Genomic DNA, 25412 nt, shown 5'->3' with positions numbered 1-25412 from the left:
GTGAAACACTTTCAACATCAGAAGAGCTCAGTTTAACTCTCAATGCAAGGCCTTCGGGAAAATCCCTTGGGATTTTTCAGGATGAATGATAATTACTGGCTCTCTTTCCCCTCTGCCTACATAAAAGGTAGGAGGCAAGACCACAGCAATGTTCCTCGGAGCCCATGGTAGGACCCCTCCAGGGGCCCCAGTGTCCCAGCTCTGAGCATTCACCCCAAGTCCCAACACGAGGCTAGTAGTCTCAATTTTTTCCTCCAATCTGCAGGCAGCACACACTTTCAAAGCTCTCAGAAGAGAAAATGACATCCAATCTGGAAATGCACCAATACTTAAAAATGACAGAGAGAAAACATTTCCCTTCCCACCTTCCAAAAAAAATTCTGCATTTGCCTCCTGAGCTGGGAGAATGGGCCAGAGCTGAGAGCAGAGAATAATTTCTGCTAGAAAGTCAGAGCCTCTGGTGGAAGCAAGAAATAGATCTGGAAAGGTGGGTGCAAGAGTAAAGGCAGAAACAGCCCCTGTTTGCTGAATTTCGAGAAATTTTAGAGCTTTTGGAGTAAAACTAGAGAATGAGGCAGCTGCCATGCTGTGTGAAAATTTGTAAGTGATAATATGGGGAAGGAGGCTGTAAAGACATTTTGCTGAGTCACATAAACAGAACTGCCCTTCAATGTTCCTCTGCAAGATTTCAGGAGAGATAAAGTGTTTTCATCCTTTTCTTTAAGATGTTGTACAGCTGTTTCTTTTACGACACCGCCCTGAGAAGGGCTTTTAAAAATCCCAGATTTATTCCTGTTAAAAGAAACACCGCCGGCACCCCAGGTCTACCTTTCCTGCACACTCCCCTGCCCCCAACACACACACTTTCTTAAGGTGATACTTGGAACACTCTTCACGTGGTTCCAGGGAAAAGGGTTATAGTCAAGTTCTTTACTAGTTCTTAGCTATAGACCAGGGAAGTTTCAGTGCTTCTAGATTCCAGGAAAGATGCTTTTATAAAAGGCAAGTCTGTGGGAGTTAAGAAGTTCTGGAAATTTCTTTTGTCCCCGCATGACCACCTCAGATGCTCAGGCTAATTTATGATGATCCTGGAAATTCCCATGGCCTAATTTAGAAAAGCACATCATCATGTAAATAGTTTTTAAGGACACAAAGTTGCCCCGAAGGCAATCTGTCTGCCTTCGTTTCAAATTTCTGTGTTTAGAAACTCTCTTGGTTTGTGGTTGAGTCATCAGATTCCAAATGCGGCTGAGGTCAATCCTTGATTATTTGTGCTAGTGGATAATCACGAGAATTGCTCAATATACTTCTTAATGATTTTTTTGAAGTAAAATTACATGTGGTGAAATGCACAGATCTGAAGTGTACAATTTGACGAGTCTGGGCTGTTAACCAAAATTTCAGAAACGGAGACCTGATTGAAATAAAAAGGTGTTATTTGGGGTTTGTTAGGAATGCCCCAGTGACACAGATTCAAGAAGACCTTGAATTGTTTCCCCAGCTACAAAATAGGGGACACTTATAAAGGCAAACCCCCACAAGGTTACAGTTAGTGACATGAGTTGTCTATCAAGAATTATAATTGGAGCTGGCAAGCAGTAAGGGTGCTTATTGAGTAAGAATTGGTTGGGGTCTGAAATGGTTGCATAATTTCAAGGGGAGACCTTGAGACCATAAGGTTGCAGCTGCTGGCTGATATTGTTTTGAAAATGGCTGGTGGTGTCCTTAAGTTTGATGCAGTTCAGAGAAAATTCAAGTTCTCAGTGGTGCAGGGACATGTCTGAGACCGGGTCCTCAATGGCCCCCTGACTTGAACTGTGACAAGTCCATTATAATTTCAATTTGTCAGCAGGGCAAAGATGTACACTCATGTTTCCATCCCCCTACTGTCTCCTTCCAGTCAATCCCCACCCACCACAAGCAACCACTACTTTGACTTCTTTCTGCATACTAGTTTTGTCTTTTCGTAAACTTCATATAAATGGAATCAAACAGTGTTTGTATTTTGTGTCTGTCTTCTTTTGTTCAACATAATGTTTTTGAGATTATTCAAAGCTACTATAAATGTTTTGCTTAAGTCTTTTTGTAGATATGTGCTTTCACTCCTCCTAGATAAATACCAAGGAGTGGAACGGCTGGATCATAGGGCAGGTATATATTTAACTTCATTTTAAAAACTTTGAGTTTTGGCATCATTTTACACTCCCAACAGTAATGGAAGTGAGTTCCAGTAGCTCCTTGCCAATATTTGGTGTTGTCAATCTTTTATCCATTTTACCCATTCTTTCTAATGGACTATTTCATGGTGGTTTCCAATTTGCTTTTTCTTGATATCTAATGATGTCTTCAGCACATTGTCAAGTGCTTATTGATAATCAGATATCTTCTTTGGAGAAGTGACCATTCAAGTCTTTGCCCATTTACTTATTGGGTTGTTTGACTTTTAGTATTGATTTGTAGTTCTTTGTATAATGTGGACACAAGTCTTTTTGTCAGATATATGTGTTGCAAAGATTTTTCTCCCAGTCTACCTGTAGCATTCATTTCTTCATGTTCTTAATGCCTTAGGAAGAGCAGAAGTTTTAAATTTACTATTATTTTATGGTTAGTGCTTTTTGTGTCTTCCCTAGGAAATCTTTGCCTATCCCTAGCTTGCAAAGCTATTTGCCTTTATGTTCTTTTAGAAACGTAATAGTTTTATCTTTTATGTTTACATCTATAATGTATGGATTTGGTGTATGGATGGATATTTTATGTTTAAATATACAATAAAATTAATTTTTGTATGTGGAGTAAAGTTCTTTTTTCCCTATACAATTATCACTTGTTCCAGAAGCATTTGTTGAGATTTTCCCTTCCCTCATTGAATTGCCATGGTGTGTTTGCAAAAAATCACCTGAATATACCTATGTCAGTCTATTTCTGGATTTTCTACTCTGTTCCATTATTCTATTTGTCTATCTTTTATCAATATGTACTGTCTTGGTCACTGAAGCTTTATAGAAAGTCTTGATATCAGATGATGTGAATCCTCCAAATTTGTACATCATTTTAAGATTGTCTTAAAATTCTAGGTCTGTGTCTTGCCAAATTTCTGCCAAACAGTGTGTTGGATTTTTTTTATTGTAATTGCATTAAGTTTATTGATCAATTTAAGATAAGTTGACATCTTTAAAAAAAAAAAGAAACTCCCAATCCATAAATATTGTGCATTTCTCCAGTTATATAATTCTTTATGTTAGCAGTGTTTCAGAACTTTCAGTTTAAAGGCCTTGTGAGTTTTCAGTAAATTTATTCCTGAGTATGTTATGTCTTTTCATACTATTGTAAATGGGATTGTTTTAAAATTTTTAATTTTCTAATTGGTTGCTCACAGTATAACCACAAGTGATTTTTGTATATTGAGATCGCTAAATTTGATAAGTTCTCATAGTTATTTTGGAGATTTCTCAGTAATTTCATGGAACCAACCAAGTCATCTGTGACTAATGTTTCTTACTTTGAAATCTACTCTCTGATATAAATATAGCCACAACTGGCAACAGGCAACAGATGCCTGTTTTTGTAAATAAAATTTGGTATAACTATTCTTCTCTCAGTCTCCACAGCAGGGAGTTGGTTCTAAGTCACAGGGTCCTGCCCTGTTCATATTCAGCCCAGCTGCTGGATTAAAAACCCGAAGAGTATCCTCACACACACTTCTGCCCCCCTCCTCTCTAGAGCCCCATCCCACAAATTCCACCCATGCCAGCAGCCTAGGGCTCTGATTTTTTCCCCCTTCAGGTCAGTGAGGCCACCACTCTGCTGGCTCCACTTTGGTGCTACCTGGCAGGAAAGTGCCCCAGGAGGAAAGCCATGGCAATGGTGGGCTCACTTCATGTGCTTCCTTCCTCTCAAATAATGCTGTGCTGCACTGCCCGTTGCTAAATGCCTGCAAACTCTTGTTCACATATTTTGTCTGTTTTTTAAAGTGGCTTTCAGCAGGAAGATAAATTTTGTCATGGTCGGAAGCAGAAGTCCTCATGGGCTATTTTTCTTTTCCCCTTCAATTATTTTATCTAGCTCAGGGAATGTCCATTGTGTGCTTGTAAGTTGTTCTTTTTTAATAGGCTTTACTTTTTAGAACAGCTTTAGGTTCACAGTAAAATTGAGCAGAAGGTGCAGAGATTTCCCATATACTCCTGACATCACACATGCACAGCCTCCCCCATTGTCACATTATCAACATCCCCCACCAGATTGTACGTTTGTCACCATTGATAAACCTACACTGATGCATCATCGTTGCCTAAAGTCCATAGTTTACATTAGGGTTCACTCTTGGTGTTGTATATTCTGTGGGTTTGGACTAATAGGTATCCATCATTATGGTGTCCTACAGAGTAATTTCACTGCCCTAAAAATCCTCTGTGCTACACATATTCATCCCTTCCTCCTCCCTACTCCCTGGCAACCTACCAATTCTTTTTACGACCTTCATAGTTTTTCCTTTTCTAGAATGTCATATAGTTGGACTCATACAGTGTATAGCCTTTTAAGATTGTCTTCTTTCACTTAGTAATATGCATTAAAGTTTCCTCTATGTCTTTTCATGGCTTGAGAATTCATTTCTTTTTAGCATTGGGTAACATCCCATTGTCCGAATGTACCACAGTTTATTTATCCACTCATTTACTGAGGGACATCTAAGATTACTTCCAAATTTTGACAATTATTAATAAAGCTGCTAGAAACATCCGTGTGCAGGTTTTTCTGTGGACTCAGCTTTTCAACTCCTTTGGGTAAATACCACGAAGCATGATGGCGGGATGGTACATTAAGAGTATGTTTAGTTTTGTCAGAAACTGCCAAAACTGTCTTCCAAAGTGTCTGTACCATTTTGCTTTCCCATCCACAATGTATGAGGGATTCTGTTGCACCACACCCTCACCAGCATTAGGTGTTCTGAATTTTGGTCATTCTAAAGATGTGCAGTGGCATCTTATTGTTGTTTTAATTTGCATTTCCCTGATGACATGATGTGGAACATCTTTTCATATACTTATTTGCCATCTGTATATCTTCTTTGGTGAGGTGTCTGTTCAGGACTTTGGCCCATTTTTTTCAATCAGGGTTCTTACTGTTGAGTTTTAAGAGTTCTTTGTATATTTTGGATACCAGCCCTTTATCATATAAATATTTTCTCCCAGTCTGTGGCTTGTCTTTCCATTCTCGTGACAGTGTCTCTTAAGAGCAGAAATTTTTTTTTCCGTTAAATCAGAATTTATTTTTTTTAAAGCAGATGGTAACAAGAAAATAACACAAAAACAAACACCCTACTCCTTTTTTTTGGTTTGTTTTCTTTTATTTTTTTTTTACTGAAGTATAGTTTATTTACAATGTTGTGCCAATCTCTGGAAATTTTTTTATTTTAATGAGGTCCAGATTCTCAATTCTTTTCTTCATGGACCGTGCCTTTGGTGTTGCATCTAAAAAGTTGTTACCAAACCCAAGGTCAACTAGATTTTCTCCTATATTATCTTCAAGGAGTTTTATAGTTTTATGTTTTACTTTTAGGTCTGTGATCCATTTTGAGTTACTTTTTGTGAGGGACATAAGATGTGTGTTTAGATTTTATTTTTGCATGTGGAATGTCCAGTTGTTCTAGCACCATTTGTTGAAAAGACTATCTTTGCTCCACTGTATTGCCTTTGCCCCTTTGTCAAAGATCAGTTGGTCTATTTCTGGACCCTCTATTCTGTTCCACTGATCTATCTGTCTGTCCTTTCACCAATACCACGCTGTCTTGATTAATGTAACTTTATAGTAAGTCTTGAAGTCAGGTAGTATGTCCTCCAACTTTGCTCCTTTCAGTCAATATTGTGTTAGCTATTCTGAGTCTTTTGTCTCTTCATATAAACTTAGATTCAGTTTGTTGTCATCCACCAATTAAGTTGCTGGGCGTTTTATTGGGATTGCCTTCAATCTATAGATCAAGTTGGGAAGAACTCACATACTGACAATATTGAATCTTCCTATCCATGAACATGGAATATCTCTCCATTTATCTAGCTCTTCATTGATTTATTTCATCAGAGTTTTATAGTTTTTCCTCATGTAGATCTTGTACATATATATATATATATATTTTTTACTTACACCCAAGTACTTCCTTTTTTGGGTGCTAATGTAAATGGTATTGTGCTTCTAATTTCAATTTCCTCTTGGTCATTGCTGGTATTTAGCAAAGTGGTTGACTTTTGTATATTAGCTTTGTATCTTGTAACCCTGCTGTAATCACTTATTAGTATGAGGTTTTATTTTTGGTCTATTCTTTCAGATTTTCTACATAGATAACATGTCTTCTACAAACAAAGACAGTTTTGTTTCTTCCATCCCAATCTGGATACCTTTTGTTTCCTTTTCTTTTCTAACTGTATTAGCTAGGACTTCCAATATGATGCTGAAAAGCAGTGGTAACAGGGAACATCCTTGCCTCGTTCCTTCATTTGGCTTTTCTGATTATTACACACATCTTGTTTTAGCAACAGATTTACCTTCCGATACTTAAATTGTTGGTTGGTATTGACGTATGATAAGTGCCAGCGAATGGTACTGATGACATGGGCTGTAGGGAGAGATGAACTTTTGCAGGAGTTAAGGGTTAAGGTAAAACTCAGCCGAGTCTCTATCTGGACATTTTCTTTTTCTGGACAGGAAAAAAAGGGAGCGGAACTAGTACCTATTCTTTTTTTTTTCTTCTTTTTAAATTAATTTTATTGAAGTACAGTTGATTGACAGTGTTGTGATCATTGCTGCTGTACAGCAAAGTGATTCAGTTATACATACATATATACATTCTTTTTCATGTTCTTTTCCAGTATGGTTTATCACAGGATATTGAATATAGTTCCCTGTGTCATACAGTAGGATCTTGTTGTTTATCCATTCTATATATGATAGTTTGCAACTGACTAGCATCTATTCTATGCCTATTATGTGCCAGGTGCTCTGCAAGTTACCTTAATATGTTATTTCATGTAATATTTAAAAGAAATCAGTAAAATAATTATTATACCCATTTTACAAAAAAGGAAGCCAAGTCTTAGATACGTAAAAACAATAAAGCTGTATACCTAGTAAGCTGGAAGAACTACAATTTAGAAACCTATCCTTCTCCTCTTTCCACCATGCTGTGTTTCTTGCCTTATGATTATTATAATTCCTGGAATTTACATTATTTTACATGTTCCTCTACAACTGCTGGCCCAGTGAGCTATTCAAACTGCTTTTGTGTAGTCCCTTCTTGGTTAGAGGTGGGACAAGCTGTCCAGGTTCACCTCACCTTCTTTTTTTTTTTTTTTTTTTTGCGATACACGGGCCTCTCACTGTTGTGGCCTCTCCCATTGCGGAGCACAGGCTCCGGACACGCAGGCTCAGCAGCCATGGCTCACGGGCCCAGCCGCTACGTGGCATGTGGGATCTTCCCAAACAGGGGTACGAACCCATGACCCCTGCATCAGCAGGCGGACTCTCAAGCACTGCGCCACTAGGGAAGCCCCTCACCTCACCTTCTTAAGGGTGTCAGGAGGGTCCCGCATCTTGGCTGGGGGTGGTCTCCAGGATGACAAGATGCTGGGCGGACTGTGAGGGCTCAGAGAAGCTCCACTCCACCCTGAGTGATTAACAGACGATCGGCAGATGGTCCTCTGCCAGCAGCGAGTGCAGCAACCTGCCCGGACCCTGTGCCCGTTTGCTGGGTGGCAAGGCCAGATGTGGGAGCCCTGGCTGCCTCCCTTTTTTCTGTTTCCTGTGGTCCTTCCTGTCCGCTTCCTTTATCCAGCCTGTGACTTTTTCCTGAAAAATCTCATCTCTTGAAGCAGGAGAATTTGTCGCGAGATATACAATGGAATCATTGCTCTGATGAGACCAGCACCTTTTCCTCCCATAATAGTTGGGTGTTCAACTATTCAATTGTCTTTAGTGGGAAGCCAGTGACTATTGTGGGGGGCGAGGAAGGGTCAGGTCTTCGTGGTGTGAGAAGGAATTTGGTAAACTTAGAGGTGGGTAGGTGGGTGAGAAACACACATTTCCTACTCACCAGACATTGAGTGAAGCACTTTACAAATATTTCTTCAAAAATAAACAACCTTACAGAATCATTAATTACAGAAAGTCGGACAATCTTTATTTCCTTCAAAGTATTTCTCACAGACACATCTCATCCCTCAATTAAATCAATGTGGTTCGTCCCTCCCTTTGCTCATGTCCCTTGTGCCCCCTCATTCTATACTTGCTCAGCAGGAGGCATATTCAGAATAAAACCTCATTCGTTTCTATTCATTTCGTTTGAAAGACACTGTAGTTTGGAGGTGAACTTGGCTGAAGTTAAATTCTGAACCATCTCTGATATGAAGGTTTCTAAAGAAACTTCAACAGCCTTAGATTCTCTCCAGGAAACGGCGGGGTACATACAAAACCCCTTAAATCGAGCGAAGGAACGTGTGATTCGATCATATGCCCATGTTTGGAAGCTCCTGGACTCCTAAGGCGCCTTTTTGTCTTGGCAGATGCTTGTCTTGAAGACCCACCGAGTCTCAGAAACGCCATGTTCAAGGTCCTCAGGTATGAGGTGGGCACCATGATAAACTGTGACTGCAAGAAAGGCTTCCGCAGAAGGTCGCCCTTCATGCGCTGCACAGGAAACTCCAGCCACTCTGCCTGGGAAAACAGATGCCACTGCGACAGCACCTGTAAGTGTTTCCATTTGTAACCCCGGAGGGAAGGAGAAAAACTGGAGCAAAGAGGGAGACAGGGCTTCAGCTATTATTCGCACGGCCCTACAGACAAAAACGGGCCGCCCCATCTACGTGGAAACTAATGTTGGTGGTTCCCAGAATAGTCATTCACTGAACAGATATTGAATGGGTGTCTCCTAGTTCCAAGGCCTGTTCCAGATACTTGGGGATATGACAGACCCAGCCCTCAAGGAACCTATACTTCGGGGGGAGCGAGGGAGGACAGACATTACACTAATAATTACTAAACAACTAAAAATAATTCTAGTTCACAGTGATGTGAATGTAGCTCATGTCACTGAACTGTACACTTAAAAATGGTACATTTTATGTTATGCACATTTTATCACAATTTTTAAATTGAAGTATAGTTGATTTACAATGTTGTGTTAGTCTCAGGTGTACAGTAAAGTGATTCCGTTTTGTGTATACACACACACTTTTTCAGATGTTTTTCCATTATAGATTATTACAAGGTATTGAATATAGTTCCCTGTGCCTTACAGTAAATTCTTGTTATTCACCTGTTTTATATATAGTAGTGTGTGTCTGTTAATCCCATACTCCTAATATATCCCTCCCACACTTTTTCCCTTTGGTAACCATAAGTTTGTTTTCTATGTCTGTGAGTCTGTTTCTGTCTTGTAAATAAGTTTATTAGCACTGTTGATTAGATTCCACACATAAAAGATATCATAGGATATTTGTCTTTCTCTGACTGACTTATTTCACTTAGTATGATAATCTGTAGATCCATCCATGTTGCTGCAAATGGCATTATTTCATTCTTTTTTATGAATGAGTAGTATTCCACTATACACACACACACACACACACACACACACACACACACACACTACATCTTCTTTATCCATTCATCTGTTGGTGACATGTTGCTTCCATGTCTTGGCTATTGTGAATAGTGCTGCTATGAACATTGGGGTGTATGTATCTTTTTGAATTAGAGTTTTCGTCTTTTCTGGATATATACCCAGGAGTGGGGTTGCTGCATCATATGGTAGCTCTATTTTTAGTTCTTTAAGGACATCGGTACTGTTCTCCATAGTGGCTGCACCATTGTCATTGCTTTAGGAGGGCCTCTCTCTAACTTTTAAATGAACTGCCTTGGGAAACAGAGGAGTGGGCGGGCTGTTGAATTAATAGCTCCTCTCGCTACCACACTCATCCCCACGTACAGTGTTGATGAGGTTGATGGCCAGAATGGCGTCCCTTTTGGAGAGACACACAGACACAAACAATTCCACCAGAAAAATCTCAGCTCCTTCAGAAACACGTTGTAGGCCACTGACATCATGTACAGGAAACCTGCCTGACAGGCCAGTGCTGCACTGGCCAGGAACAGGCCTCCTGAGAGCCCCCCAAGGGCAGGGTGTGTGGGGATCATCTTTATAATCCCAGTATCCCCTGATATTGCCTGGCACATCACAGACCCTAGAAAGACTCTCTTTTTGAGCAAATGAATACATGAAGAGTGTGTTCTCTTTTAAACTTTTGTGAAGCTATCTTCTTCATTCCATCCATACTCTCTAGCCTCCCCTAAGACTCCAGGAAAACAAGTTACTCCTGGACTCAAAGAACAGAATGAAGAAACGACCACAGAAATGCAGAGCCAAATGCAGCCCACAGGCCAAGCTAACCTTCCAGGTAAGAGGGGACCCATTCTCTTGCAGGTACAGGATGTGTGCCCCAGAGGAGGAGGATCTGTCCTGCTGTCCTCTTTCCTAAGGATGTCATGTGGACGAGAACTATTGTGTAGTGTTTGCAGGCTGTTTGCTCAGCATTTCAAGCCACTCTTACAGCAGCCAACCTGGGCTCTGGGTTGCCTCCGGGTTTGGGAACTGGCCAAATAGAACTCAATTCAATTCACTTCATTTCAATTCAATTCAAAAAGCATGTTTGGGGACAAACTGTGCCAGGCACTGCGGCCAGACAGTACAAACCTGAGTAGACGGTCACCCCTGCCCTCAAAGAGATGCTGTGTTTCCCCCTTAAGTACAAGGCAGTGAACTCCAAGCAAAGCAATTTACTTCCAGACGTTCCTTACAGGACAGGGTGGTGAAGTGGGCGGTGCCACACTGGTGCCTCTGGAAGCTGCGGACAAACACCTCCTAGCTAATAGGCTGTGGCCTAGTGAGTTGCCGCCCCAACTTCCCAAAATTAATAACGTTGGGGCTTCCCTGGTGGCACAGGGGTTGAGAGTCCACCTGCCGATGCAGGGGACGCGGGTTCGTGCCCCGGTCCGGGAAGATCCCACATGCTGTGGAGCGGCTGGGCCCGTGAGCCATGGCCACTGAGCCTGCGTGTCCGGAGCCCCAGTCCGTTGCTCTGCAACGGGAGAGGCCACAACAGTGAGAGGCCCCGCGTACCTCAAAAAAAAAAAAAAAAATGTTGAAGTCAAGCCATAACATCAGGAAGAAAGAGAGTCCATTAGGAAAACCTGAGCCTTGTGGGGGACCAGCTGACCTTACAAGACCCCATGGTCCAATGCTAATTTTATAACCTTACGAAGAACTTTACAACATTGTATATAATCTCATTTGAACCTCAGAAGCCAGTGAGTCGGGGAGCAGGAAATATTACTTCAATTCACTGAATAAATTGAGACACAGAGACATTTAAAGACTTGGCTAAACTCACGTAATAGGCCTGAAATAAGGCCTTGGGTCTCCTGAATTAGAACAGGGATCTTGCTACTGATTATTTAAACTAGTCTGAATTTATTTTCAGCTTCTATTAATTAAAAAAACTAAAACCCAATGACTAATCCAAGGACTACTCTGCAACATGCTGTTTCCAGCCCTCTTCACTCTGACTTTGTGCTGGAACGAGGCTTCCGAACACATTTAATTATTTGTTTCTCTCTGGTTCTCCCGCATCACCTTCCACAATTACTGAAAGTTTTCTCAAGAGGTCAAAGTTTACTGTCCTTACTCAAGAGATAAACAGCTGGCTCTGGCTAAGGGATACTTCACAGATTGTCTTAATGTGGAGGTTTTCACTTGAAAGAAGCAAACCCAATTCAAATGGGTTCAGATGGTTATGAATTTTACTGACTGTAAAGGCAATTTGATTCTGAGACTGAAACACACGTTCAGTCATGATTTGCAAGGTGCTGCACTGAGCAGACCACCCTGGACGGGACCACTCGGCCTCCTGCTGCAGAGGGTTACAGAGGGCACGGGGGAAGGTTATATGGGTCCTTGGGGTTGTGGAAGGTCAGAGCATATATGCAGTTTCACACTTCTGGGCTTAGAGGGACCTGTGGTCCATATGTCCAGATTTGGCGGGGGCAGGGGTTGGATTCTGGGATTAAATCAGAGCAGGACATGACCTCTGAGGTTAAAGGTCAGCCAGGCTTGGGTTTTAGTTGGGTAAGTGGAAAGTTACTGGGCATGGGAGTTTTCAGAGCCCTTAAAAGGGCCCACCTGGGTCAAGCTTCAGGCATGGCTTGATCAGGGATCAGGCTCCATTTCTCCAAGATCGTCTTAGTGTTCCCCTCCTCCTGGCTTTGGATTTGTCCCCAGTCCTTCCGCCGTGGCCCCAAGATGACCACCAGCTGCAACTCACTTAGCAGTGGGGATCCAGACGGTCTCCACACTTCATTGGCCCAGATTGGCTTGAGCCTGCCTTTAGCCCTAAACTGAGACCACCATTCGCATGCCTGTCTACTTATCAAATCTCTCACCAACAGCAGAAGTAATTGCTCATCTCTCTGCATTCCGAGAGCAAGCGTCTGTCTCTTGGCTGTCATCCTCACCACATTCTGCCTGTATGTGCTTCCTTACCAGATCCACTGTTTGCTCCTTGCAGGGGGACTGGGTCTTTATGCCTTTTCACAACATGTCTAGCAAAGGTCCTAACACATAGATGTTATCAATACTTACTGGAAGGAAGGGAGGAAGGGAGGGAGGGAGGGAGGAAGGGGACAAAGAAAAGAGTAAGAACCATGGTCCAGTCTCTAGGAAGAGGCAACCTGGACTCACAATGTCTCCCCAGCTTGCCTTTGGAATTTCCTTTCCCTCTTCCAGGTCACTGCAAGGAGCCTCCACCATGGGAATATGAACATGAACCTTTGAAGAGAATTTACCATTTCATGGCGGGGCAGACAGTTTACTACCAGTGCATTCAGGGATTCAGGCCCCTACAGGGAGGCCCTACCAAGAGCACCTGCAAGATGATCTATGGGAGCATGAGGTGGACCCAGCCCAAGCTTGAGTGCATAAGTGAAGGGGAGAACAGTCAGTTTCCAGGTATGGAGATGCCCCCCGCCAGGTCCACCACCTTGCTGCTTCTGTCGGGCGGACCAGCCTGGAATCCCTGACCCACCCGCTACGTGACCTTGCGCAAGTCTCTTCCTCTCTTGGGGCCTCTGTTTTTTCTCATTCTAGAAAACAGACTAGATAAACTCCAAGGTCTTCATCACCTGAGGTCCCCTGTACCCTGATGGGGATAAACAGCAGGAGATGGAAGAGGAAGAAAGGTCTTCCGAAGCCCCCTGGGTGCTACTTCACTGGTGATCCTGCTGCCCCCTTTTCTAGCTGATCCTGAAATTTTCCTTCTGACTCTAAGCTACCAAAACTTCCTCATTCAAAAAGGAAAGTCCACATGCCATGCACACATTTCCAACTTGCTGATACATAATGTAAATCCATTATTTGTGCCATGCCACACCATAAGCATGCCCCCTCCTCTTGTGTGAGTCCCACCTGAGCTTTGCCAAAGTGCAGATGTGCAGGGAAGGGACTTTTCAAGCACAAACACACATGCACACGCATGCACGCTCATTCACACGTGCAGACAAGCCACCTACGTTGAGGTCTTCTGCTATTTTCATTCTGAAATAGTCTTACTATTTCTACAGTCAAAAGTCACTTCCATTTGACGCCGTTAGTGGTTTCTTTGCTCACCCCCGCTTCCCAGACCCCACATCTCTCTCTTGGATCTTCTCGGGAGGCTTCTGTGTTTCTTTCCCATAGCCTGACCCCCATGAGCCACACTGCACGCCAGGCGTGTCCACAAGCAACGGGGAACCTGTCACAGAGAAAAGCTCTCCTTTTGTGCATTTCTACTTCGTTTAATGGTTTGATGGTATTTGTATTATGATGACCCATTTCCAAGCCACAGAAGGAAACCAGAGCTGAGTAGGCAGCGTGGGGAGAAAGTTGCTGAGTTCTGTAGAAAGCCAGGGTCAGGGTCACAAAATTCCCTCCCTCCTGCTCTGCTGTGGCCACTGAGCCATTTCGCTGTGACCCCAATGGGGAACCGAGAACTGAGACTCACACCTCAGCTAGTGCATCTGGAGTCAGCTGAGGAGGACAGGGAGGGGGTGGACATGAGACCTCCACGCCCCACCTTCTGTTCCACAAGCATCCTTACTCTCTCCTCCAGGTGATGAAGAGCCTCAGGAGAGCACGGATGCTCCCCCTGGCAGTGAAACTGATTTTCCCTTAACAACGAGGATGGCAGGTACCACAGGTACGGCTGCAGTTTCTTGGAAGATAAAAGGTTGGCTATTAAACCATGATGCAGGATAAGGGGAGGAGTTGGCCTGGAGCTGCCCGTAGGTACTAGAGATGATCACACACCTGCGGGCAACCTCCCAGTCCTCAAACACCGCCAGTGTCACAGGAGAAACAAGATGAGGGCGGCGCCTCGAGGCAGAAGAACGAAATGTTCAGATGTTGGCCCCAGGCTCCCCTGGTCTCTCCTAGCTCTCCAGTGGCTTCCGAGCCCCCAGCCCCGAGAAGCCTGGACTCTCCCAGCCCGTGCAGCCCCACGACCAGCAGTGACTAGCACCCTTCTCTCTCTTTTGCACAGATTTCCAAACACCCACAGAAGTGGCCGCGACCATGGATATGTTCATATTTACAACCGAGTATCAGATCGCAGGTGGGTAGTGACAAACGTGCACCAGACAGAGACCAGGGGACGTTTGCTTGGTGGGTTGGTGAGTTGCTTGGTTAGTTACTATAAACTAGCTCTTTACACTATATAATGTTTATAAAAGTCAAAGACGAATCCAGATAGTAACATGACTCGGAATCACAGGCACCGGTTGTAGTGAGTTAGGAGTGAGGTCTCAAACCAGCCTCAACCAGTGCCTCCCGACCAGATCCTAGAGGACAAAACACCCGGCACCTGCGTGTGAGGGGAGGCCAGGGTGCGGGGATGTGGTGGAACCAGAGGAAGAGAGAAGCATGCCACCAACACTCCAGGTGTTTCCTGGTGGGAGGCAAAAACGGGCTTTGAGAAAAAAACAAAACAAAGACCAAAACCGAGCTCTTAGAAACAGAGCAGAATGCTGGTGACCAGGGGCTGGGGGTGGGGTCAATGGGGAGGCGGGTGTCAGAGGGCACAGACTTCCAGTGAGAAGTGGAGCAAGTATGGAGACTGAACGTAGAGCGTGGTGATCACAGCTAACAATGCTGTATTGTAGACTTGAAAGTTGCTAAGAGTAAATCTGAAATGTTCTTGGCCCAAAAAAGAAATGGTAATTACAATACATTTTGCAATGTATAAGTGTATCAAAGCAACACATTGCACACCTTAAACTTAGACAATGTTACATGTCAATTATATCTCATAAGGGGAGGGGGTGAGTGGAGCAAAACAGGCTTCGAGGCACGTCTAAGACACATAGACAGATGGACGTATGGATAACTTGACAGCTTCAGGACCACAGGAAAGAAGCATCTGGGAAACAACACTTTCAGGAGATGCTAAGTGTTTATCATGCATCTTTATATTTCAACATTTCTTTTACCCATCGCGGGCCTCACTCACGGCCTCTTTAACTGAGGCCGGGGACTCTGAACCTTTCTGAAGAGGGTGCCTGTCAGCTGCTCCCCACAGAAAGAGTGGAGCCCCCTGAGGAAAGGTTTGTGCCCTTCCAGTCCACACCCCCAGGCCCTAGTCCTGGAGTCTCCAGGGAAACTCTGCCGGGAGGGAGCCGCGTTCTGAAAAGGGCGGCAAAAACCGCAGCGCTCGCCTCTCAGCGAGCCCTTTGCTGGAGGTGGGGACGGATACAAGGGGACGGGCTCTCTCAGCCCCGGGGCCCCCTTCCCTGACCTTCCTCTCCGTCCACAGTGGCCGGCTGCATCCTGCTGCTCATCAGCATCTTCCTCCTGACCGGCCTCACCTGGCAGCAGAAATGGTGAGTCCCGGGTGGGCAAGGAAGCCCCGCCCACGCTGGGGGGAGGGGGAGCGCCGCGCAGGAAAGCACCGGGGCAGGGACCCCTTCCCCCCAGCCCACCCCCTTCCTCCCTGACCACCAGGGGTTTGGGGAGCAGCAGAGGGAGAACTGGCCAGTGCACGCCTTCCCAGAGTCGACCCACAGAATTACAGCCGCAGGGAAATGGGAAAGCCAAGGAAGCGAACATCCACTGAGCGCCTACTGTATGCCAGGGTCCATGCTTATCTTGCGAACATTATGGCAACCTGAAACCTTTGCTACAAGCTCTGGCAGGTTAAGCAACGTGGACAAGGTTGCACAGCAGAGGCCCAAACTGCAACCTCTGTCTAGTGCCCAGGACCACTTTGCCCCTGTCACCTGGCAGCGGAGAACCAAGGGCAGCGTCAGCCCTGGTCCTCTCCTGCGCTCCTCACCCCCCAATGCAGACGCTCACACCAGAGCCCCCTAAGCCGGGAACCTGACCCACGCGACCCCACGTGTGGACTTATTTGCATTAACTCTCCCGGCTGCAGAGGAGAACAACCCGGTGAGATTTAAAAAATACCAATGCTTGGGTGGGCCCCAGACATCAGTACTTTAATTTTTAATTGAGATAAAATTCTTCATTTTAACCATTTTAAAGTGTGTAATTCAGTGGTTTTCAGCACTGTTGCGTATACACCACCAGTATCTAATTCCAGAACATTCCATCACCCCAAAAAGAAACACCACATTTCCCAATTCTCCATCCCCCCCACCCCATTCCCTGGCCACCACTGATCTACGTTCCATCTCTGTGGATTTGCCTGTTCTGGACATTTCATGTGAATGGGACCACAATGTACGTACTGTGTGCCCTGTTGTTACTGGGATGTTAGTACTTTTTAAAAGCTCCTCAGTCGCATCTAATACATACACATCCAGTTTCGATAACCCAGAGCTGGACCCGTGGTTCTGAACCATGAGTGCATCAGAATCTCCCAGGGGGGCTTGTTTTCTTTAATTGAAGTACAGTTGATTTACAGTGTTTCAGGGTTACAGCAAAGTGATTCAGATATATATAAATACACATATATATACTTTTTCAGATCCTTTTCCATTATAGGTTATCACAAGATACTGAATATAATTCTCTGTGCTATACAGTAGGTTTTCATTCTTTATCTATTCTATATATAGTATCTGTTAATCCCAAATTCCTAATTCCCTGTGGGCTTCTTAAAGCAGAGCCTGCCAAGCCTACCCCCAAAGTCCCTGATTCAGCAGGTCTGGGGTAGGGCCTGAAAATTTACGTCTAACAAATGCCCAGGTGATGTCAATGCTGCTGGTCCAGGGACCAAACTTTGAGACCCACTGCACTAAGTGTTAAGAATCAAGAGAGTGAAATCATTTCTCTCTCTCTCTCTCTCTCTCTCTCTCTCTCTCACACACACACACAGAGTCAGTCTCTCCCTCCCTTTAGACAGAGGACTATGGAGACCTAGCTTGTCACTCTCCCCACCTCCCAGGGCATCCCCTACCCCCTCCTCACCGGGTGCACTCTGCCAACCCTGATATAAACCCCCCAGAAGACCCTGAGAAGACAGAGAGTCACCCCCCCACCCCCCGCCAAGAACCAAAGCCCTCCGACCCCCCAGCCTGCCTAGCCAGAGAGAAATCATCAGATTCCTTCCGTTCTTATCTTGATCGTCAGACCCACGATAAACTCCTGGTTTTCCTTCTGTCAATTAAAAAGCACAAATGATTGCAACGCAAAGGAGAAGCCCTCTAGGGTTGCCGTGTTAGGAATTATTCGCATACCGGCAACCTACCAATCCCTCTACGTGTTAGCCAATTCCTGAGGCGTTTTTATAGGATTCTGTGAGATGATGCAGGTAAATTGCCCAAGACGCTATTTTTACTGCACAGACAGATCCTCTCCTTCCCTCACTGACAGGACCTAATACCTATCAAGGATCTTTGTATTTGGTAGCTTGAAGACCCAAACCTTCGGACACAAAGGGATGAAGCTATTTGGGAGTGGGAAAGGTTTGCACTTGATGTTGTGAAAACAAGAACTGCCTGAAACTATATGAGTTTCCAAGATCTCCCAGAATTGCAATCTTCCAGGAGACCTAAACAGACACCTCAAACTGACCCAGAGAGCTGGTCCAAAAGCCTTCCTAGAATTGAATTTCATCTGATGGTGCCCTCTTGGGGCCAAACAGAAATACTACATTTGATTTAAAAATTTTTTTAAAGCAATTACTGGGAGCTGACTTACCCCAGCTCCTGAGAGCCAAAAGCTAGATGTTCTGGAATTTTGAGAACTGCTTTTAAGCATAGCCATTATTAAAAATTAAATTATATAAACTTACAGTTAAATAAATTATATTAAAAACAAAGTCAGGGACTTCCCTGGTGGCACAGTGGCTAAGAATCCACCTGCCAATGCAGGGGACACGGGTTTGATCCCTGGTCCGAGAAGATCCCACAAGCCGCGGGGCAACTAAGCCTGTGCGCCACAACTACTGAGCCTGCGCTCTACAGCCCGTGAGCCACACCTACTGAAGCCCGCATGCCACAACTACTGAAGCCCACAAGCCACAGCTACTGAATCCGCGAGCCTAGAGCCTGTGCTCCACAGCAAGAGAAGCCACCGCAATGAGAAGCCCGCGCAGAGCAACGAGGACCCAATGCAGCCAAAAATGAATAAATAAATAAATTTATTAAAAGAGAAAGTTAATAAGTACTCAAAATTAATCACTTTCTAATTGTTTTACTGCATTTTACTACTTTATTCTCAGGGTTATTTGCATCTGTGTATCTGTATCGAGGAAATACTATCTATATGATGGTTTTATACTGCACATCTCTCCCCAACTCTGTATTCAAGGTAGCTTGAAACTGGGAGTGGTGGGAGTTTTTACACCATGGAAACAGGCAGCCTTTTTCAGACAGCTGGTTGTTAAACATTTGCCAACACACCAGTTCTTGGAGCCTTGCCCCATGGGAGCTCTGAGCAAATTAGGAAGTAACCAGATGTTCCCATGGGCTGAGGAAGGGCTGGGGAAGTCTAGGATTGTACTGTCTGATAGGGTCGCCACTAGCCACGTGTGGATATTTAAGTTTAAACTTAAATAAATTAAATGCAATTAAAAATTCGGTCTACGCGTTGCACCAGCCACATTTCAGGTGTTTGATAGCCACGCGTGGCCACATTATTGGACAACATAGATACAAAACATTCCCATCACCAAAGAAAGTTCTTATGGTACAGCGCAAGCTAGAAAACTAGGAGTTTTCAATTCATGAAAACCCCTTAGCACAGCTAGTTGGTTTTATTATTCCTTTTAGGCAGCTGTTGTCTTCTGTATACTTCCAAAAAATTTTGATAGGGTATCTCCTACGTAGATGCTGGTCAAAGGGTACAAACTTGCAGTTAGAAGATGAATAAGTTCTGGGGAATCTAATGCACAGCAGAGGTGATTATAATCAACAACATTGTATTATATACTTAAAAGTTGCTAAGAGACTAGATCTTAAATGTTCTCACCACCAAGAAGAAATGACAGTTATGTGATGTGATGGAAGTGTTAGCTTTAACACCACGGTGTTCATTACATCTCAATATATAAATGTATCAAATCAACACATGGTACACCTTAAACTTCCACGACGTTCTACGTCAATTATATCTCAATTTTAAAATGACTACGAGAATATCTCCTATGTACCAGGCACTTGCCAGGGGCCTAAGGATGAATACGAATGGCCCCTGCTCTCAGGAGCTTACAGATCAGTGGAGGAGAAGGGGAAAAGAATTGAGACTTTAAATGTAATTTGTTAAAGCCTAAGGTTGAGGTGTTACAGGAACGAAGAGAAAGGAACCTAATCCTATATGGGGACACCCAGAAGTCTTTCAGAGCTGATACCAGCGGCCAGATAAAGAACGGCAGGAGAAGCTGCAAGTCAGAGGGGCAGGAGGAGAAGTAAGGCAGCCTGAAGGGCACGAGGACGTCTGGGAGGATCTAGCAGTTCTGAACACTGGGGTGTAAAGTGCACGGGGCAGTGGTGACAGTGGTGCTGTGGGAATGGCCAGGGACCAAGGCCTGGAAGATCAGGCCAGACTGAGGAGCTCGGGCCCGATCCTGAGGACGACAGCGAGCCACAGAAGCTCGATTATGCGATAAATGGTAGCACTGGCCCTCTGAACAGTCTGGCCACAATAGAGGCTGGAGTTACAGTGGGTAATGGTGGTGGCAGTTTGATTATGTTACGATGGAATAAATCCACACAGGGGACGAGGAGAGCATGAACTAGGTCAGTGGACATAAGTTAAAAAGGAGGAAAAGGACTTCCCTGGTGGCGCAATGGTTAAGAATCCTGCCAATGCAGGGGACATGGGTTCGAGCCCTGGTCTGGGAAGATCCCACATGCCGCGGAGCAACTAAGCCCGTGCGCCACAACTACTGAGCCTGCACTCTACAGCCCGCGAGCCACAACTACTGAAGCCCATGCGCCTAGAGCCCGTGCTCCACAGCAAGAGAAGCCACTGCAATGAGAAGCCCGTGCACCACAATGAAGAGTAGCCCCCGCTCACCGCAACTAGAGAAAGCCCACGTTCGCTGCAACTAGAGAAAGCCCACGCACAGCAACGAAGACCCAACACAGCCAAAAATAAATAAATTAAAAATAAATTTTTTAAAAAAAGGAGAAAAAAATCGAGAAATACGTGAGTCAAGTTAGCAGGATTTGGTGGCTGATCAGAAGTGAGGGTTAAGGAAGAGGGTTGACTTGGGGATGACACCAGATGTTAGAGTGTTACGGGGACTGTTGTCACTACACACGAGGATGACGTGTAACGTGAGGGTCATGTACCCCATGGGGAGTAGCCCTGGAGCAGACCCCCTCTTGTAGCCCCTTCCCTAAGACCCACCCAGCCTCCATACCTGTAATGGTCTGGGTCTCAGGCTCTTTCTCAGCCCCACTCACCGCACAATGATTGGACCATCACGCTGTGAGGACCACAGGGCTGCCAGTCTTGATCTCTAGAGGGGTGGTCAGCATGTGGGAAGGTCACAATATCCCGGGGTGGGATTTAAAGTTAGCGGGTCAATGGGGGCTTTTGTTGAATGCTCCACCCACATCCGTTTAGGGCGCAGACCACATTCTTCTTGGTGAGGCATTACACCCATGACTATGACTTGTTATATCACTACAGGAAGAAGAATAGAAGGACAATCTAGAAAACCAAGGGCAGGAAGAACCTGCAGATGTCATGGACCACAATCAAAATCAAGGCAGCTGAACACTCATCCAAGAGGCATCTCCTGATCCCATGGGTTCTGGAAAGCTCTGAAGTCACATCACAGGACACCAGGCACCTGCAACCCCATCGTGAAGCCAGCTCTGTAGTATCAACGAGCGAGCTTGACCTGCACGTAGGCAGCAAGTCCAAGGTTACTGGAGGAACAGGGAGGAAAAACCAGAACTCTTGGTCCCATTTTCATGTGTATGTGTTCATTAAAGCATGACCGGCATGGAACTCTCTCCATGCCATGTATAATACAAAGAAGAGTAGCTTCATGCTAAGTTCATCCCAACTTCCCAGTTTAGAAATCCCAAGGAAAACTCTAGCACTAATGTAAATAGACACACACGCTCTCTACCCTATGTAACTGGACCTTGCTCCTCGGTCCACGTAGGTCCTTTCCCAGCCTCTGGTTGACTAGCCCATTCTCCTGATCACATCCTTTAATGAATGCCCCCTAAGAACTCTGGACTGGTAACTAGGAATGCTTTGGACCTTAGCTCAGTGCTCTAAACTAGCCCCCCTCCACTGAACCTTCAATTCTGAGTTTCTAAAGAACAGAGTCCATGGGGGAATAGTCTTTGGGTAATACCAAAAGAGGACAACCAAGCCCTTGGAACTGCGGAGCTTCAATATTTGAAAAGATTTCACTGGAGATAATGTCAGGAGAAGGGGGATAAGCTAGATCCTAGGTAATGGATTATTCTGGTCAAAAAGCTTCAGCTGTACATGACTAATGGGCCACTTCAAGAGTTAGTTTCTCTTGGATTACTATAAATGATACTCTGTGTTTGGCCAGCACGAATTTGATGTTTACAGACAGACACACAATGTGCAAATGTGTACATTTTCAAAGAAGTGTCATAAAAACACTGATAAGGGAGCAATACGTTCAATGTTTATGGAAGGAAAGAAAGAAGGAAGTCGGGGTGGAGTGGGGTGGGAGAGCATGTGATTATGGACAAGGTCACACCAGTGATCCTCAAACTGTTAGCACAAGGATGAGCAAATCAAAATCACCTGGAGGCCTTGTTAAACCATAGAAGGGGGGACTTCTCTGTGCGCCAGTGGTTAAGAATCCGCCTGCCAATGTAGGAGACATGGGTTTGATTCCTGGTCCGGGATGATCCCACATGCTGTGGAGCAACTAAGCCCGTGCACCACAACTACCAAGCCTGTGCTCTAGAGCCCGCAAGTCACAACTACGGAGGCAGCGTGCCACAACTACTGAAGCCCACGCACCTAGAGCCTGAGCTCCACAACAAGAGAAGCCACCACAATGAGAAGCCCACGCACCACAAGGAAGAGTAGCCCCGCTCTCTGAAACTAGAGAAAGCCCACGTGCAGCAGCGAAGACCCAACGCAGCCAAAAATAAAAAACAAAACAAAAAACACAGAAGGCTGGGCCCACCTCCAGAGTTTCTGAGTTAGCAGGTCTGGGGTGGGGCCTGAGACTTTACCTTTCTAACAGGTTACAAGTGATGCTGATGATGCTGGTCCAGGGCCACACTTTGAGAACCATGGGGTTTATGCTTCCCACCCTCAACTCTCACTGGAAAAATCAGCCTCAGGGGCTGAGATTTCAGTGCAGACTCAGACTTTTGCCAAAAATCTCAATTCTCAATCAGTTGACTTAGATGTCCAGGTTAAACAAAATCACATAATGAAGATTAATGAAAAATTTAAATCAGCAGCCAGTTTTTATTTCTGAAAGGGCAGGAAAATGTTATGAAAAAAATGGGCAGGAGTCAGCAGGTCCGTATCTAGATTAAAGAACCATTTTCTGTCCTTTCTGTGACCAACCAAGTACCATCAGTTTCCATCATCAACATCCCCCAAGTATATGTTTTCTGGGGAAACCAATGTTAAGACGAATATAAGACCAGAAAAAACATTTTTTTAATCTTATTTATCTTACTTGAATAAAACTGGATTATCATTACTCATTTTGGGGGAGGGAGGTCCATGAGATCAAAATTTTTTTCATAATACAGTTGACCCTTGAACAACACAGGTTTGAACTGCATGAGTCCACTTACATGTGGATTTTTTTTTTTTTTTTTTTGCGGTACGTGGGCCTCTCACTGTTGTGGCCTCTCCCGTTGCGGAGCACAGGCTCCGGACGCGCAGGCTCAGCGGCCATGGCTCACGGGCCCAGCCGCTCCGCGGCATGTGGGATCTTCCCGGACCGGGGCACGAACCCGTGTCCCCTGCATCGGCAGGCGGACTCTCAACCACTGCGCCACCAGGGAAGCCCTATGTGGATTTTTTTTAAAGTAAATTCTACAGTGCTACACAATCCCTGGTTGGTTGAATCCACAGATGCAGAATCGGGGATACAGAGGAACCACAGATACATAAGGACCGTGGATACGGAAGGCCGACTATAACTCACACGTGGGTTTTTTACTGCACAGAGGGTCATTGCTCCCAACTCCAGTGTTGTTCAAGGGTCAGCTGTGATTAAGATGTTATTTACCTTTTGCACTCTCATTCTCTTACAAATGTATGGTGGAGTTTTCCAGAAGCTACATGATATGTGATGATGTCATCGCTCTGGTGGTAACACATAATGAGTTTACTACTGCTGTTTATAGAAGAATTAATAACTAATATTTTTTAAATTTCCTGGTTTTAGTGTCTAAGTATGATAAGTATCACTAGATGTAACTACATAACAAAAAGTTTTGAGGAGCCTCAATACTTTTTAATAATATGAAGAGGTCCTGACAGATGGCTAACGAGCACGTCATCATTGGTCATTTCAGAAATGCAAATTAGATATATATGTATATATATATATATATATGTATGTATAATGGAATATTACTCAGCCATAGAAAAGAATAAAATAATGCCCTTTGCAGCAACATGGATGAACCTAGAGATTATAATACTGAGTGAAGTAAGCCAGACAGAGAAAGACAAATATCATATGATATCTCTTATACGTGGAATCTAAAAAAAAAATATGATACAAATGAATTTATTTACAAAACAGAAACAGACTCACAGACATAGAAAACAAACTGATGGTTACCAAAATGGGGTGGGGGGAGGAATAAATTAGGAGCTTGGGATTAAAATATACACACTACTATATACAAAATAGATAACCAACAAGGAACTACTGTATAGAACAGGAAACTATAGTCAATATCTTGTAATAACCTATAATGGAAGAGAATGTAAAAAAAGAATATATATATATATATATAAAACTGAATCACTTTGCTGTACACCTGAAACTCACACAACACTGTAAATCAACTACATTTCAATAAAAATTTTTTAAAAAAGAAATGCAAATCAAAACCATGGTGAGACACCACTTCATAACTGTTAAGATGACTTTAAGGGGAAAAAAAAGAGGAGATAACAAATGTTGACAAGGATGTGGAGAAATAGGAACCCTCATACATTGCTGGAGGGAATAAAATGGTGCAGCCATTGTGGTGGTTGTTCCTCAAAAAGTTAAAGAATTACCAGGTGGCCCTGCACTTCCACTCCTGGGCATGTTCAATAGGAAGGAAGAAAACCCTTGTCCGCACAGAAGCTTGTATAGAACTGCTTATAACAGCATCACAGCCAAACAGTCAAGAGATGGAAACAACCCAAAAGGCCTACCAACGGAGGAATGGATAAGCAAACCATGGTCTCTCCACACACTGCAATATGACTCTGCCATAGAAAGGAATCAAGTCCTGATAAAGGCTACAGCATAGATGAGCCTAAAGAACATTGTACCAAGTGAAAGAAGCCAGACACAAAAGGTCACATGTTGTATGATTCCTTTTATGTGAAATGTCCAGAATAGGCAGCTCCAAAGAGACAGAAAGCAAATGAGCAGTTTCCAGGCCTGGGGTAAGAAGAAAAGCCTGAACAAACTGAACACCAGTGACTCGTCTCAGATCGTCAGTCACAGGGCAAAGCTCTGCCCCCAAAGTGAAGTGACAGACAGGTGGATGCAAAGAATCAACGGCCTCCTGGAGCAGACACTGGGCAGGGAAACCTATACCCATGACTGCTGGAGGCTCGGTGTGCACAAGTCTGGGGGGTATAAACTCCAGGCGTCCAGTCATAGGAGGCCCTACGTCTCCATGAGTTTTACCTCCCGGGGGTGACCCAGGTCCTCATGGTGACGGTCAGA

At 44.3% G+C, this 25412-nt stretch overlaps 2 protein-coding genes across 2 annotated transcripts in view; one reads left to right on the top strand and one right to left on the bottom strand.

Annotated features, from left to right (window-relative positions):
• Positions 1-16184, top strand: part of IL2RA (interleukin 2 receptor subunit alpha) — a gene marked incomplete at its 3' end in the record, with an annotated part of 37520 nt that extends 21336 nt beyond the window's left edge. Inside the window, exons 2-8 of the mRNA XM_079913759.1 lie at positions 8550-8732; positions 10329-10442; positions 12827-13048; positions 14187-14273; positions 14616-14687; positions 15885-15951; positions 16073-16184. Of these exons, the coding sequence (XP_079769885.1) occupies positions 8550-8732; positions 10329-10442; positions 12827-13048; positions 14187-14273; positions 14616-14687; positions 15885-15951; positions 16073-16184 (857 nt within the window). The remainder of the gene's footprint in view (positions 1-8549; positions 8733-10328; positions 10443-12826; positions 13049-14186; positions 14274-14615; positions 14688-15884; positions 15952-16072) is intronic.
• Positions 1-25412, bottom strand: part of FBH1 (F-box DNA helicase 1) — a 142164-nt gene that overhangs the window by 11291 nt on the left and 105461 nt on the right. The window lies entirely within an intron of this gene.

This window comes from Stenella coeruleoalba (assembly GCF_951394435.1).
Source record: "Stenella coeruleoalba genome assembly, chromosome: 2".
In the NCBI taxonomy this organism is placed as follows: domain Eukaryota; kingdom Metazoa; phylum Chordata; class Mammalia; order Artiodactyla; family Delphinidae; genus Stenella; species Stenella coeruleoalba.
The sequence above is the reverse complement of the archived record's forward strand: the minus strand, read 5'-3'. Positions and strand labels throughout refer to the sequence as shown.